Source organism: Heterodontus francisci, chromosome 30, assembly GCF_036365525.1.
Source record: "Heterodontus francisci isolate sHetFra1 chromosome 30, sHetFra1.hap1, whole genome shotgun sequence".
In the NCBI taxonomy this organism is placed as follows: domain Eukaryota; kingdom Metazoa; phylum Chordata; class Chondrichthyes; order Heterodontiformes; family Heterodontidae; genus Heterodontus; species Heterodontus francisci.
Genome location: NC_090400.1, coordinates 8,588,862 through 8,606,752, shown reverse-complemented (window position 1 = coordinate 8,606,752; position 17,891 = coordinate 8,588,862). Strand labels below are relative to the sequence as shown.

Below are 17,891 nucleotides of genomic sequence, written 5' to 3'. Positions count from 1 at the left end.
AATGTAGCTATTTTGAATTTAGCATAGGATATTGGAACCAATCAGATCTCCAAGTCTAGAATAAACCAGATTGACGAAAAATTGTAGCGTTACGTTTCAGATTTTATTCTCACTTTGTTCTTTGTTGTTATAAGACCTTGTCGATCATGATGTATTCATCAAAGAAGGAGATCAGTACCACTGCTGAAGGGGCAGATTCTGTGACAGAGGAGAAGGAGCAAGTTTCAGATCATGAGCCTAAGAGCAGTGGCTCTGTGTTTAATGTAGATGAAACCAAACCTGATCCTTTGGAAGGTCTTGATGAAGCTACAAAAATATTTTTCCAGGTATGGATGCGAACTTATTAGAAAAAAACATGTCTGTTTATTACATTGAAGCTAACTGTCAGAAGCTTTGCCATAAAATGTTGTAACTATTCCAGTGGGTTAGCACTCTGGTCAATTAATCAGGTTTTTATGGTTACTTTGATATTTTTACTTACTGAGCGATCAGAATTAGTGTAAATAAATCTCGTTTAAAGACCATATGATGAGGTCTGGTTCTGTCATAGAAATTATAGAAAATTTATGACACAGAAGGAAGCAATTCAGTCCATGGTGTCCATGCTGGTCGACGAGGGGCTACCCAGCCTAATCTCACCTTTCTATCTTAGGTCTGTAGCCCTGCAGGTCACAGTTCTTCACGTATACATCCAAATACTTTTTAAATACGGTGAGAGTCTCTGCCTCTACCACCCTTTCAGGCAGAGTGTTCCTGGTCCCTACCATCTTCTGGGTGAAAAAAATGTTTCCTCGTCTCCCCACTAATCCTCCTCTGTTAAAGTAAATAAGGCCCTTTATAATTTTATATACCTCAATTAAGTCACCCCTCTGCTCGTTCTTAAATTAAGTTAAATAGAACATAGGAAAAATACAGCACAGAAGAAGGCCATTCAGCCCATTGTGTCTGCGCCGACCGAATAAGCTATCCACCCAAACTAATCCCACCTTCCAGCACCTAGTCCCTAGCCCCGCAGGTTACAGCACCTTAGATGCATGTCCAGGTACCTTTTAAAAGAATTGAGGGTTTCTGCCTCCACCATCATTCCTGGCAGTGAATTCCAGACACCCACCACTCTCTGGCTGAAAAGGTTTCTCCTCATGTCCCCTCTAATCCTTCCACCAATCACCTTATATCTGTGTCCCCTGGTAACTGAGCTCCCTGCCAGGGGAAACAGGTCCTTTCTGTTTTCTCTATCTAGGCACCTCAATCGAGTAACCCCTCAGCCTCCTCAATTCCAGGGAAAACAACCCCAACCTATCCAATCTTTCCTCCTAGCTGCACCCCTCAAGCCCTGGCAACATTCTTGTAAATGTTGGGGCGGCACAGTGGCGCAGTGGTTAGCACTGCAGCCTCACAGCTCCAGCGACCCGGGTTCAATTCTGGGTACTGCCTGTGTGGAGTTTGCAAGTTCTCCCTGTGTGTGTGTGGGTTTCCTCCGGGTGCTCCGGTTTCCTCCCACATGCCAAAGACTTGCAGGTTGATAGGTTAATTGGCCATTATAAATTGCCCCTAGTATAGGTAGGTGGTAGGGAAATATAGGGACAGGTGGGGATGTGGTAGGAATATGGGATTAGTATAAATGGGTGGTTGATGGTCGGCACAGACTCGGTGGGCCGAAGGGCCTGTTTCAGTGCTGTATCTCTAAATCTAAATCTAAATCTCCTCTGTACTCTCTCCAGAGCAATTATGTCCTTTCTGTAATGTGGTGACCAGAGCTACACTCAATACTCCAGCTGCAGCCTAACCAGCGTTCTATACAACTCCAGCATCACATCCCTGCTTTTGTATTCTGTGTCTCAGCCAGTAAAAGAAAACATTCCATATGCCGCCTTCACCACTCTATCTGCCTGTCCTGCCACCTTCAAGGACCTGTGGACATGTACTCCCAGGTCTCTCACTTCTTCTACCCCTCTCAATGTCCTCCCGTTTATTGTATATTTCCCTCGCTTTATTTGCCCTCCCCAAATGCATCACCTCGCACTTATCTGGATTGAATTCCATTTGCCACTTTTCCACCCACTCAACCAAACCATTGATGTCATTCTGGAATTCGCGACTCTCTTCCTCACTATTAACTACACGGCCAATTTTTGTGTCAACAGCAAATTTCCCAATCATGCCTCCCACATTTAAGCCCATATCATTAATATATACCACAAACAGCAAGGGACCCAACACTGAGCCCTGTGGAACACCGCTTTCCATTCGCAAAAGCTTCTGTCGACTGCTACTCATTGTTTCCTGTCACTGAGCCAATTCTGGATCCAACCTGCCAACTTCCCCTGTATTCCATGAACTTTCATTTTACTGACCAGTCTGCCATGTGGGACCTTGTCAAATGCCTTACTAAAATGCATGTAAACCACATCAACTGCACTACCCTCATCAATCTTCCTTGTTACTTCCTCAAACAACTCAATCAAGTTAGTAAGACATGACCTTCCCTTAACAAATCAGTTATCCTGTCCCTCAGAATAAATTCTAACAATTTATCCACTGAGGTCAGACTGACTGGCCTATAATTACCTGGCTTATCTCTCGCCCCCTTTTTAAACAATAGTACAACATTCGCAGACCTCCAACCATTTGGTGCCTAACCTGTATCTAGATGAATCTCAGTGGATCCGCTATTTCCTCCTAGGCTTCCTTTAACAGCCTGGGATGCAAAACATCCGATTCTGGCGATTTATCCACTTTCAGGGTGTCAGACCCTCGAGCACTTCCTCTCTTATTATGCTTATCTAATATTTCACACTCCTTTTTAACTACAATGTCTCTATCAACCCTCTCCTTTGTGAAGACGGAGACAAAAAACTCATTAAGAACCCTGCCCACATCTTCTGATTCCATGCATAAGTTCCCCTGTACATCTCTTAGTTATTCTCTTACTCTTAATTTAATGTTCAAACATGTTTGGGTTTTCCTTGATTTTACCTGCCAATATTTTTTCATGTCCTCTCTTTGCTTTTCTAATTTCCTTTTTTACTTCACCCCTGCACTTTGAATAATTTAGAAAGCCTAGAGGAGTATACAATGTGAGCTTATCTGTACAATAGCTCAGTGCCACATCTATTTATCTTACCATATTTCTCCCTAAAGATGTCAGCTGCTTTCTGGGCAGTATTTCCACTGGTGTGCGATGTCATTTCATTCAAGGCGCCCATTATTCACATGGCATCTCATTTAACAGTGAGTTTTGGCCTCATAGGTCTTTGTAACTGAGCTTGTAAATATACCATAGCTCTGTGTGCAGGTATCAGTTAGGAGCAACGATTCTGAAATATTTTTGTCTCCTTATCTTAGGAAAGTTGTAGCCAATTGTAGTACTCTCACACCATTCTGATTGAAATCGGCAAACTCAGTACAGACTATAGATTGAACCTAGGCACTTTCTTGTTTGTATGGCTTGCTACTTGTTAGATAATCTCATTGAGCCATTGGGGGACTGCTATTTACTAGAAAATACATAGTAATGTAGGCAGATCTTGAATTCAGCTTTTAATAAAGCACTTTCCATGATTGAACCAGAAAAGCATTCTTTGACCTGACCCAATGCATAATAGCTGATGCTTTCCTTCCTAACTCTGTGGTCCCAGGATTTGAGAGACAATTCAATTTGCTCTTCACATTTGCTCCTGTGTTCTCAGATGGACCGATAGGTTAGAATCTGGAATTCGCTACCACAGAAAGCAGTTGAGGCCAAAACATTGTATGCTTTCAAGAAGGAGTTAGATATAGCTCTTGGGGCGAAAGGGATCAAAGGATATAGGGGGAAAGGGGGAACGGGTTACTGAGTTGGATGATCAGCCATAATCGTAATGAATGGCAGAGCAGGCTCGAATGGCCTACTCCTATTTTCTACGTTTCTATGATTATTCCTGTCAGGACACAATAAGGTGCACCTCTTGCAAAGCTGAGTGTTAAGAGTGGCAATGGTGATAAAATTGTGGAGAGATTTTTGGCTTGTTCACTTCTTTCTCACTTGTGAAAACTGTATTAAAACAAGGACCCAACAAAGAGATGATTTAACCAAGCACTAAGGTTCGCACACTGAATTCTCTGGATCTTTGCATTCGCGATGGTTATTTCTGACTGCACTTTGCTGTTCCGTCTATTGAAAGGAGGCAGCAATTGGAATGTTTATTTCTGTTATAAAATGTTTTCCCCAGATAACTCATGATGCTCTAAATGCACCTTTGCACATTCTACGAGCCATGTATGAACTTCAAATGAGAAAAACAGACTCCTTCTTCCTTGAAATTCAAAAACGGTGAGTATAGAATATTAAAATTGTATAACGACCTATCAGCATTTTGCTGTGAGATGTTACTGAGATTTAACCATTGCTAACATTGCATTAAATCTCTGTTATTAATGCTTGCTTTGGTATTGTATATATTTCTCAAAAGCTTGCAAGCAGAACATTTGTGTAAAAGGGGGTTGTGTGCATATGGGATGCACTCATTGACACTCACACTCGTCCATTTAAGCACCCTTAGATCTTTGGATTATTGTAAAGTAATATTAAAAGCATTGCCTGTCCTGCGACAGTCACCCATAGGTGTCAGCTTGGCTCAGTGGTAACACTGTTGCTGTTAAATCAAAAGATTATAGGTTCAAGCCCCAGTTCAGTGCTAGAGTACCTAATCTAGACTGACACTTCATCACCGTGCTGAGGGAGCACTTGATTATTGCGTGAGATGTTAAAACGAGGCCCCATCTTCCTGGTCAGGTGAATGTAGAAGATCCCATGGCAATATTTGAAGAGCAGGAGAGTTCTCCAGGTCCTAGCCAATATTTATCTATCTCTTTATCTCACTGATGTTTGCAATGATTGCATTTCAAATGTAACGAATTTTCTTTGGGCCGTGTGGAGGACTGGAAAAGCACTACATAAATGCAAATTTGTTCTTTCTAACAGTTTTTGGGCAGCAGCATTGCATTGGTAAACTTGTCCAAGAACAGACGGAAACTAGATAATGAGAGTATTTGTTCAATTCACTGCTCTGATAAATATGTTATCTGTGTAAGAAAGCAGCATGTGGAAAACCTCTTTTGGTGGAGCTTGAATTCATAGCTGCTGAAGAGCAGAAGTCAAAGTATTAAACAACTGCAGAATGCTTCACATATTAGCTTATACAAACCCTTGAATGTTGGGTGCTACATCCTGGTCTCACTGTAATGCTGCACGTTACCTCAAAGAAATGCATTTTAATTTTTCAAAATGCATTGTTAATAAAGCCTGTTTGCTAAGAATGGCCTGAAGCATTACAGCATTTCTACCTTTTTGCACTGTCTTTTTTTTTTCCCCAGGTTTGACGGGCATGCGATTACTACAGATGAAGCAATTCAGTCCATGTCTTTGAAGTGGCAGCCAAGCAAAGCCTCACGTACAGAAGATCATAGCACGAAAGCTGTCGACACTGACATGATGATTGTACCATGTGTGGTGTGTCCTTTTCCTGCATTTAGCCTTCAAAATTCTAACTCTTTTTACAGTGTACCAAAATAGTCAACCCTTGGGGTTAAAACCTGTCTGTCGGGTCTATGATCAGATCGTATCTAAGGTAGAATTTCCGGGTAAGGCATTATGCTGGCTGATGCTTGAGAAATTGTCTTGTGTGCAGGAGTGGTAGTCCCCTATAGAAATTTCTAAGTGGAGGAGCAATGATTCCAAGATCTACATGGGGTGGCAGACTTCTGAGTATGTGGTAGCTGGAGTGTAAAATCACAATGTTGAAGATTTTATTTGCAATTGATGAAAATTCTGGTCACAGTAATTTCATTGTTAAGATATTGTGATCAAGTAATTTGATCAGTGGCATGAACTAAAATAATTAATTCTAAATGGGGTTGGATCTGGATTTGGTCTTAATTTTGAGGGTTATCAAAGTGCCAAAATCCCAGCAGTATGAAGTATGTTGTAACACAATGTCCTGCCAGTGTGAGGGGTACTAGTAGATGAGCAGCAATATAAGGCACCCCTGGTACTGCACTACTGATGCAGTCTGCATATCAAAACACACTGTATCTGAATCAAATTACTTAATTCCTCAGCATTTTCTTTCCAGATGGCTGGAATCTAGTGTTTAAGATTGGGGGTTGTTTGGTTTTTCTGTGGTAGATTCCTTGTGGGTTTAATTGAAGCTACTGGATTCTCAAAAGATATCCTGGGAATGATTTAAACCTAGGTCCAGAAGTAAACTGTCGTATCTGAACAACATTCCTCAGGATTTAATCAGCTTTCTATCATGCTAAAGTCTTGTTGCTGTCATATAATGTCTGTGGACATTCCTTATAGAGAATGTGCTATTTAATAATGCTGTATTGCACACAGAGTAACTTGGTAAAAAGAAAAACTTTGAATGCTGTAAATCTGAAATGAAACGGAAAATGGTGGAAATAGACTATGTCCTGGTGAATCCTACCATTCAATTCATTAACCTGTTTTCCTTCTATGGAATACCTCCTTCTCTCACTGCTGGATGGACCGATCTAGAGGCTAGCTCTAAATGTTCACATGAAGCAGCAGTGCATGTTTGGGTCTTGCAGGAGCTTCTGCATAGCGTACCTCCATTGGGTGCACTGTACCTCAAGGTCTGGATGGAACATGTGTTGCCATGGACATGCAGTTGAACTCCAGAGTATAGGCCCTTAATACCTGTTGAATGCTGAGCTGAGCTCCACACCCTATGTCTCACCCATCACCAAGATCCCACTTACTTCCATCTCTGCTACATCAGTTGTCTTTGCACTTAACACATTCACAGCTGCCGACACCCCATATGCATACTTGTATCATCTCTGGATTTGACTTCAGCATCCAACTTACTAGCCTCCCGCATTCCACTTTGCGCAAACCACAACTTGTCCAAAATTTTGTTGCCCGTATTCTGCTTTGTACTAAATCCTGCTTGCCTATCATCATCATCATCCTCCCTCCCTCATGCCAAAGACTTGCGGTTGATAGGTAAATTGGCCATTGTAAAAATTGCCCCTAGTGTAGGTAGGTGGTAGGAGAATTGAGGGAAGGTGGGGATGTGAGAGGGAAAAATGGGATTAATATAGGATTAGTATAAATGGGTGGTTGATGGTCGGCGCGGACTCGGTGGGCCGAAGGGCCTGTTTTGGTGATGTATCTCTCAATGACTCTGACTCCAGTCACTGTCCTTCAATGCATCAAATTCAAAATTTGCATTTACAAATCCCTCTATGGACCCTTTACACCCCACCTTCTGCAATCTCCTGCAACCCAAAATCCCAGCCCATTGTTTTCAGACTTCTGATTCTGATCGCCTGTGCATCATGCCTTCCCTGCTGTCCTCCCCTTGACACTACCATCAGTAGCAGAGCCATCAGTCACATTGCCTTTCTTCAACTTCCTCCTGCTACTTCTCTCTCTGCCTTTTAAATAAATCCCCTCAAACCTATCTTCAACCCTGCTTTTAGCCATCTCTTTCACTGCTCAGTGTCTTTTTCTCCTTTGTTAAAACCTCTTTGGCTATATAAATACAGGTTGTTGTGGTACTGCACTGTCTCCTTTCTCCCCTACCCACAAAGGAACCAGGGTGGGCAATCCTTTTGATAAAGTTCACAGCTATTTGGAAGAGGGTCGCAACTGACGTTCAAGACTGAGAAATCAACAGTGGAGTTTCATTGTACATTTTGTGGGTGTGGTCTTGCCCGAACATTTGAGATGCTCTTGAGATCCAGTCTTTTATCTCCAGCAATTGAGGAATTCAGCCATCGATAATGGAATGGCCTTTAACTCGCAATAATTCATGGTGCCCAAAATGTCTGGAAGAATACTGTTTCATCCCAGATCGTTGAACATTGATATCTCTAGATTTCCAGAGGGCAGGCTCTGAGTCTTTTGGAGGTGCCATGTGACCAGTTGATTCTGACCACGAGCCCAAACAGTGATGAACATCATTTGTCAATTGTGGCACTTGGGGTGGGCAGGGGGGAGTTGTAGGGATGGAGGGGAAGGTGGCATGTGGTTGAACATTTGCCCTGCTGACCTAACTGTTGGTGACATTGTCGCACCACTTTATATGGGAGATGCGATGAGGGCACTATTCTGCTGTGTTAAATTTTGCTTGGTCAGCCTGAGTCTCTGCCTGCAGGAACTAGCCGTGCCCCTAGCCAAACTGTTCCAGTACAGCTACAACACTGACAATGTGGAAAATTGTCTCCACAAAAAGGACAAATCCAATTTGGCCAATTACTGCCCCAGCAGTCTTCTCTCAATCATCACCAAAGTGATGGAATGAGATGTCGACAATGCTATCAAGTAGCACTTGGTCACGAGTAACCTGCTCACCGATGCTGAGATTGGGTTTCGCCAGGACCACTGGGCTCCAGACCTCATTACAGCCTTGGTTCAAACACAGGCAGAAGAATTCTAGATGTGAGGTGAGAGTGACTGCCCTTGACATCAAGACAGCATTTGGCAGAGAGGGACATCAAGGAGCCCTAATAAAATTGAAGTCAGTGGGAATCCGGGAGAAAACTCCACTGGTTGGAGACATACATACCACGAAGGAAGATGGTTGTGATTGTTGGAGGCCAATCATGTCGGCCTCGATACATCACTGCAGGAGTTCCTCAAGGAGTTGCCCTAGGTCCAACTATCTTCGGCTGCTTCATCAATGACCTTCCCTCCAACATGAGGTCAAAAGTGGGGATGTTTGCTTATGATTGCACAGTGTTCAGTCCCATTCATAACTCTTCAGTTGAAGAAGTAGTCTGTGTCTGCATGCAGCAAGGCCTGGACACATTCAGGCTTGGGCTGATAAGTGGCAAGTAACATTAGCACCAGGCAATGATCACCTCTGACCAGAAAGAATCTAACCATCTCCCATTGCTATTCATAGAATCGTGGAAAGTTTACAGCACAGAAAGAAGCCACTTGGCGCATTGTGTCCACGTGGCTGGAAAAAAAAGAGCCACCCCGCCTAATCCCACTTTCCAGCAGTTGGTCCATAGTCCTGCAGGTTACAGCACTTCAGGTGCACATTCAGGCACTTTTTAAATGAAATGAGGTTTTCTGGCTCTACCACCCTTTCAGGCAGTGAGTTCCAGACCCCCACCACCCTCTGGGTGAAAAATATTTTCCTCATCTTCCCATAAATCCTCCTACCAATCACTTTAAATCTATGCCCCCTAATCACTGACCCCAATGCTAAGGTAAATATGCCCTTTCCATCCAATCTTTCCAGGCCCCTCACAATTTTGTAAGTCTCAATCAAATTTCCCCTCAGCGTCCTCAGTTCCAAGGAGAACAACCCCAGCCTATCCAATCTTTCCTCATAGCTGTAATTTTCCAGTCCTGGCAACATCCTCAAATCTCCTCTGTACCCTCTCTAGTGCAATTACATTCTTTCTGTAATGAGGTGACCAGAATGGCACACAGTACTCAAGTTGTGGCCTAACTAACGTTTTATATAGTTCCAGCATAACCTCCCTACTCTGATAATCTATACCTCGGCTAATAAAGGAAAGGATTTCAAATGCCTTCTTAACCACCCTTCAACCTGTCCTACCTTCAGAGCTCTGTGGACATACACTCCAAGGTCCCTCACTTCCACTACACCTCTCAGTATCCTCCCATTTATTCTGTATTCCTTTGCCTTGTTTGGCCTCCCCAAATGCTTCACCTCACACTTCTCTGGGTTGAATTCCATTTGCCACTTTTCTGCCCACCTGATCAGTTCATTGATATCTTCCTGCAGTCTACATCTGTCCTCCCTATCTACCACACGGCCAATTTTTGAGTTATCTGAAAACTACATTTACGTCCTAATCATATATATATATACCACAAAAAGCAGGGGACCTCATACTTAGTCTGCAGAACCCCACTGGAAACAGCCTTCCAGTCGCAAAAACACCTGTCAACAATTGCCCTTTGTTTCCTGCCACTGAGCCAATTTTGTATCCAGCTTGCTACATTCCCCTGGACCCTATGGGATTTTATTGTCTTAACCAGTCTGCCATGTGGGACCGTGTCAAAAGCCTTGCTAGAATCCATGTACACCACATCAACTGCACTACTCTTATCTATCCTTCTTGTTACTTACTCAAAAAATTCAATCAAGTTCGTCAGACATGAAAATAAAAGCAAAATACTGCAGATGCTGGAAATCTGAAATAAAAACAAAGTGCTGGAAATACTTAGGTAACGTAGCATCTGTGGAGAGAGAAGCAGAGTTAACATTTCAGATCTGTGACGTTTCATCAGATGAAACGTAAACTCTGCTCTCTCCACAGGTGCTGCCTGACCTGCTGAGTATTTCCAGCACTTTCTGTTTTTATTTTAGTCAGACACTACGTTCTGTTTACAAATCCATGCTGATTATTCGTGATTAATCTGGGCCTTTCTAAGTGATAGTTTATCCTGTGTATCAGAATTGATCTAAATAATTTGCCCACTACTGAGATTAGACCGACCGGCCAGTTGTTATTCGGTCTTTCCCATGCTCCCTTTTTAAACAAAGGTACAACCTTAGTAGACCTCCAAATCTCTGGCGCCACGCCTGTATCCAGTGAGGATTGAAATTGATGGTCAATGATTCAGTGACATTACCATTGCTGAATCCCTCATCATCAATATCCTGGGGAGTACCGTTGACCAGAAACTTAACTGGATGAGCCCTATAAATACGGCTACAAGGGCAGGTCAGAGGCTGGGAATTGTGTGGTGAGTAACTCACTACTTGAGTCCCCAAAGTCTGGCCACTATCTACAAGGCACAAATCAGGAGTGTGATAGAATACTCTCCACTTGCCTGGATGGGTGCAGCTCCAACAACACTGTAGAATCTCGATCCAATCCAAGACAAAGCAGCCCACTTGATTGACGCCCATCTACCACCTTAAACATTCCCTCCCTCCACCACCAGTGCACAGTGGCAGCAGTGTGTCCCATCTACAAGAGGCACTGCAACAACTTGCCAGTGCTCCTTCGACAGCACTTTCCAAACCCATGATCTCTACCACCTATAAGACCAGTGCAGGAGGCGAATGGGAACGCCACCACCTACAAGTTAGGCTCTGTCACACACCATTGTGACTTGGAATTATGTCGCTGTTCCTTCACTGTTGCTGGGTCAAAATCCTGGAAGTCCCTCCCTAACAGCACTGTGGGTGAACCTGCACCACACAGTCTGCAACGTTTCCAAAGGCGGCTCACCACCACCACCTTGAGCAATTAGGGATGGGCGATAAATGCTGATCTTGCCAGCGATGCCCATATCCCATGAATGAATAAAAAGAAAATTGGAGTGATGCAAGTAAATTGGTCAGGCTGATTCAGTACATCTTCCCTGCCCCCACTCCCTTTCAAAAGGAAGTTGTGTATATAGTTGAAAGGAGAAACTTGCAGCAATGCAGAGAAAGAGCAGAGCTGTGAGACTGATTAGATTGCTCTTTAAAGAGCAGCACGGGCACAATGGGCCGAATGACCTCCTTTTGTGCAGCAAAGTTCTGTGATGCCAAAATGCAGTTTGCCAGATACTTTGTTGAATATTAAATATTTTACTCTCTAGCTGTTGGATTTTACTGATCTGTTGGGTTTTCTCAGTCCAGTAATTCCACAGCTCCCTCCTGGGCATCTCTGAAACAAGTGCCCATATCCAACACATACAAGCAGCTGCGCTGTATAATGTTCGTCCCTTCAACAAATGCTATTTCTGTTGGCACCTGTGGAAAGCACCTCATTTAGGAGTACAGTTCTAGCTCGTGGAGTACCCAAAGAATCTAGATAATGTCTTTTGAGAACTATTTTGAGCAAATTGAGCATGCACAGCAGATTAGGCCCTTACTTTGTGGCTGGTTTACATGGGAAAGTCTCATGTAACAAAATATCTCCAAAGGGAGGTTGTCCCCTTTGAGATTTTTCTTCCCAATTACCCCTGACAAAATGGGCTAGCCCATTCCAGCAGTGTCTGGAGGATGCTGTTCAGACGAAGGAAGACCCTACAAGTCAGGTAAACTGATTCTACTTTCCTATCTAATGATGATGGACTGGCTATGTATTTCCAGCATTTTCTGCTTTTATTTCGAGTAACCCATTAATATCCTCTTGTACTAGTTCTGTGGTAAAATTGCAGCACAACCCTTGTAACTTGCACTCACCAACATCACCCCTTTCCACAGCACAAGATCATGGGAAAGCTCTGCACACTGGTAAGTGGCCAGTCATTTCCACATTGAAGAAATCAACCTACTTCACCGAGCGCATGCATTGAAACCTGATTGCATATTTAACTGATCGATACAGAATCAGCTTACGTGCAGCTTTTTAAAAAAATCCTAATGTTCCCCTTTTTATTTTTCTGTATTCTGTTTATGTGCAACTCTGTGCAAAAAAAAAAAGTAGGTTGAAATGGATAAAACTTTGCAAACAGACTTCTGTGCCAAAAGTTTGGGTGTGTGTTATGTTCTAACCACGTTGGTCTATTTGGAATAACATGAAAATCATAGTTTATAGCAGGAATTTGCTAATAGCAGGCTTGCATATAAATGGATTGGGTCATAACTGAATTTAAGTTTTCTGTGCAAAACTCTTCCCTTTACTGTGCTGCTGGAATAAAGTCTGAATACTGCAGTATTCTGCTGGCATGAGATTGGCGCTTTGGGTAATGGAATGAGGGTGCAAATCTCTGAATCTTCTATCATCCTGCCCTTAAAAGCCAGATGGGTTATAAGAAGCCAACTGCTTAAAGTTTACTTCTATATTAATCAGCAAACTATTGTGAACTCCCTCTAGAGTAAAGTGTACAAGTCTCCAGGAGATGCAGCTATCTGTTTTCATGTATTCCTAGTCTGTGTTAATATGGTGCTATATTAGATTTCACCTTCCTGATCTGGCCCAGCACACATCACCGAGAATCTATAAATTTTTAATTTCTTGTTGTCTTTACCTTCCCTCACTGCAGATGTTGCTATGTGATGGGATGCAGCTCTGTGGCTTTTGCCAGCTGTTTCTCTAAGTGACTGCACTCATTGTGTCAGCTTAAACAGTGGATGGCAGTGATATTCTTGGTCAGTGCACCCATACCCACTTACCCACCAAGCAGCTTGCACTTATATTCATCAAAGTGGGTGATGCTTGGTACTGGAGTTTAATACACTGATCGTTTAAAACACCTCATGTCAACATCAAGGATTCCTAGGTTAAGTAATGTGCAACTAGAATAAAACCCCTCAACTGTGACCTAACAACATAGCTTGGCCCCAAACCTTGAGCACCTTTATTGTACCAGTACAATATTTTTCTATTTTCCACACCTGCCAACCTGAGGCCTATCTGAATGACATTGCCCATTTGTATCAAATCAGGGAGCATTCTAGCTCTATGGACACTAGGAACTGGATTGAGACTGCCCAGTTTCATTTCACATCGAATCCTTGCAGCCAGGAGCTTTGATCCTATCCGTATAGGCCAGATTTGAACTCTTGTCCCAGAGTTGAAAACCCACTGCAACACATGGCTCTCTTTGGTAAAATGTTGCAAGCATTAGATTGCAACATGTCGGAAAGACCTGCAGTTGAATAAAGTGTACATGTTATTCAGAAATCAACTATTTTTCTTGCAACTTTTAGCTGCCATGTTTATCAGGATCTGTTAAATATGTTGGTTGGCTGTGAGGTACAGGAACATAGTGGTTATGATACAGGACTAGGAATTGAAAGGCCTGGATGAATAAATCCAGACTAATCCGGAGATAGGAGTTCAAATCCCAAGACAGCAGCTGTAGATTTTAAAAACTCAATTAATTAAACATATCAGAATAAAGCTGAAAAGCTAGTATCAGTAGTGGTGACTAGGAAACTACTGGATTGTCATTAAATCCCATCTAGTTCACTTAACATCAATTACTAGGTCTGGCCTATATTTGATTCCGGACCCACAGCAATGTGGGTGACTTGTAGCTTCCCTCTGAAATGGCCTGGCAAGCCTCTGTTGTATACCATTTTCTTTTTTGATGTCCAATAAATGTTTGCCTTGCCAGTAACGCCCACATCCCATGAATGAGTTTAAAAGAAAGAAAAACATATTGATGGAATACGGTAGTGTGCCAACACATAGTGAACAGTGGCCTGTTGAGGCACAGGCTCACTGTTCAACCCTGCGACTGAGTTTTGTATCTCTTCCATGTTGCTGTGGAAGGATTGAGACCAGGGAGCTGTCGTTCAGCAGGTGGTGCAGTGAACTGGGCAGAAAATGAGTTCCATGTGCTCAGAAGAGTTACCCATGCAGCCCCAATCAGAATTACTGATTTAAAATGATAGAAATAAGAGTAAATGAATAGGAAAAGGGTCGAGAAAATTAAACTGATCATTCAGCTCGAAAGGATTCCATTGTATTTATTTTTAAGCATCACTATCTTGAGGCTTGTATTTAATTAATTAGCTCCTCCAATGCTGAAGTGAGTGGCCTGCTCCTGCTGGGATACAGTTCCACTGGTCTGGTCATCTCCACTATCTCATGAAGGTGACCAATCCTATGGAAGCCTAGCCCAGGAGCAGTGGCTATCCATTCACCCAATGGGAGCATTGTGTTCCTCACCTCACCCAAAGATTGCAGCAGGAGTGACTAGATAGTCATCAGGGGTGGAAATGCTGGCTGATGTCCTGGACAAGGGGTGCTGAGGTCCCTGATTTCTGCTGCTCCCTGACTGGTCTGTATGGCCCAGTCTTTACCATAAAGCCATCATAGGAACAGGAGCAGGCCTTTCAGCTCCTTGAGCCTGTTCCGCCATTCAGCAAGATCATGGCTGATCTGTGACCTAACTTCATAAACCTGCCTTTGCCCCATATCCCTTAATAACTTTGATTAACAAAAACTTATCGATCACAGTTTTAAGATTAACAACTGACCTTGCATCGACTACCATTTGCAAAAGAGAGTTCCAAACTTCTTTCGTCCTTTGCATGTAAAACTGTTTCCGAACTTCAGTCCTGACTAACTTTTAGGCTATTTTCCCTAGTTCTAGACTCTCCAAACAGCAGAGATAGATTTTCTTTGTCTAATTTATCTGTGCTCCTTAATATCTCAATTTTCAAATAAATTGCCTCTTAACCTTCTAAATTCCAGGGGATGCAACTGTAGTTTCTGCATTCTTTCCTTGTAATTTAACCCTTGGAGTCCAGATATCATTCCAGTAAATCTACACTGCACTCCTTCCAAGGCCAATATATCCTCCCTAAGGTGTGGTGTCCAGAACTGAACACAGTACACCACGCATGGTCTAACATGGTCAGTATAACTGCTCCCCCGTGTATTTTGTTCCTCTAGCTATAAAGGCCAGCATTCCATTAGCTGCCTTGATTATTTTCTGTACCTTTCCATGGAACTTTAGTTTAGTTTAGAGATACAGCACTGAAACAGGCCCTTCGGCCCACCGAGTCTGTGCCGACCATCAACCACCCATTTATACTAATCCTATACTAATTCCATATTCCTACCACATCCCCACCTGTCCCTATGTTTCCCTACCACCTACCTATACTAGGGGCAATTTATAATGGCCAATTTACCTATCAACCTGCAAGTCTTTGCATGTGGGAAGAAACCGGAGCACCCGGAGGAAACCCACGCAGACACAGGGAGAACTTGCAAACTCCACACAGGCAGTACCCAGAATTGAACCCGGGTGGCTGGAGCTGTGAGGCTGCGGTGCTAACCACTGCGCCACTGTGCCTCCCCTTTAATGATGTGTGTACCTGGATCCCCAAGTCTCTTTGAACCTCCACTGTTTCTAGCTTTTCCCCAAAAGGTACTCTGCTTTATCCTTTTTTAGGGCCCAAGTGGATGACCTCACGCTTATATTGAATGTCATTTGGCATAGTTTTTCCCATTCATTTAATCTAATATTGCTTTGTAATTTTATGCTTCTATCTACACTGCTCATAATGCCGCTTACCATCAGGGCAGCAACACTTGTACTTATTCATGCAGTGACTGGGACCTCTTGATTTCTCTACATCCTTATAGTATTATCCAATAACATTATTTCTTTACTGAATAAACTGTAATATTTTGATACATTAGTTAAATTTTTGTGCAGAAATATATTTTTCTTGCAGAAGTTAGTGTCACTAACATTTTTTTCAAAGAATAATATAGCACAAAAGGACATGATTCAGCCTTTCATATCCTTGCCTCTTTGAAAGATCTAGCGAATTAATCCCACTCAACATCTCTTTCCCTAGAGCCCTGAAAAATTTTTGCCTTTGAATATTTATCCATTTCACTTTTGAAAGTTACATTATTGAATCTGCATCCACCACACTTTCAGGCAGTGCATTCCAGATCATCATAACCTCACTGCACCTCTGGTTCTTTTGCCAATTACCTTAAATCTGTGTCCTCGGGTTATTGACCCTTTTGCCAGTAGGAATAGTTGCTCCTTATTTATTCCATGAAAGCCCTTCATAATTTTGAACATGAGTATTGCTGAAAACAGACATTTTATCGAAGTGTTTTGTCTTGTACTCATCAGGACAATTTGCAAGAATGCCAATTTAAGGGAAGGCAACAAATTTATTCCATTGGGAATAGCGGAAGGGAAATGTTTATATGATCCACCAGTCTTTGGGATGCACGGCCTATAGTACCTAGCATCACACTGGCATTGAAATTCATATATCACATTACTTATTTATGTGATAGGCAGAACGTCTTTTTGTCTTGACGGCAGCATCCTGTTTGTGGCGAACACCATACGTTTTGCTCGCACTGTTCGTAATGGGCAAGATACAGACCGTACCCAACCAGCCCACGCTTGCAAAACTCAAAACACAGTGTCCAACATTGGATGTGATTCCGTGATTGGACGATATTTGCTAAATAATCCTCTGCGCTAAGAATTACGTTGACAACCGATTTAAGATTATCAGTAGGGCACGCAGTGTGGGGCATTTGCGCGTACTGAAAGCTACATATATTAATATACAGGGCCCTGTTCTTTGCAGACAGAAAGAACATATTACACACATTGCACCTGTTTCAGCTAAACAAAATAAGTGACAGCCGTTGGCTGGTTTGTTTCTCAGGGAAAATGCCTTGACCAACGTAATCAGAGTCAAGCTGCCTGGTTTAAATTTCAAACAAAGTTTGGCAGTTAACTGTCAGTCAGTGTAAACTGTGCATTCTCCATGGCAACGCCTCTACCAATCAGTCAACTTGCCAACCAATCAGCACTCTATTGTCATGCAGTATAAAATTTGTTGCCTTCCCTTACATTGGTATTCTTGCGCATTGTCCTGTTGAGTGCAAGACGAAAAGCTTCAACAAATGTTTGTTTTCAGCAATACTCTAGATCTGTACGACCAAACGACTAATTTTGAACATCTTTATCAATCTCCCCTTAGCCTTCTCTGCTCTAAAGAGAACAACTCCAATTTCTCTAATCTCTCCATGTACCTGAAATCTTTCATCCCTGGTACCATTCTAAAAATCTCCGCACCCTTTCCGAGACTTTGACATCTTTCCAAAATGTAGTACCCAGAATTGATCACACTAATTCAGTTGGGGCCTCACTAGTGTTTAATAAAGGTTTAGCATAATGTCCTTGCTTTGTACTCTAATAATTTAGCTTCTTTGGCTGAAAATAACATCATAAATGTTTAAAGTGACCAATCAACTGCAGGGGACTATTTGAGATTGCTTTGGTTTGTTTCATCCCTAACCTGGAACTCTCTAGATGCTGAGGTTTTCTGATTGCAAATTCTTTGAAGCATCATAAAATAATATGAAACACAAACAGATGATGAATGGCCAAGATTGACTTGAAATTATGATTGAGTTTTTAAATATTGATCGGTGAATCTAACCTGTCT

The 17,891-nt window shown here is 42.4% G+C and overlaps 1 protein-coding gene across 1 annotated transcript in view; it reads left to right on the top strand.

Moving 5' to 3' along the window:
- zzef1 (zinc finger, ZZ-type with EF hand domain 1) overlaps positions 1–17,891 on the top strand; it is a 305,676-nt gene that overhangs the window by 173,609 nt on the left and 114,176 nt on the right. Inside the window, 4 exon segments of the mRNA XM_068010068.1 lie at positions 135–326; positions 4,212–4,312; positions 5,356–5,491; positions 12,201–12,230. Of these exon segments, the coding sequence (XP_067866169.1) occupies positions 135–326; positions 4,212–4,312; positions 5,356–5,491; positions 12,201–12,230 (459 nt within the window).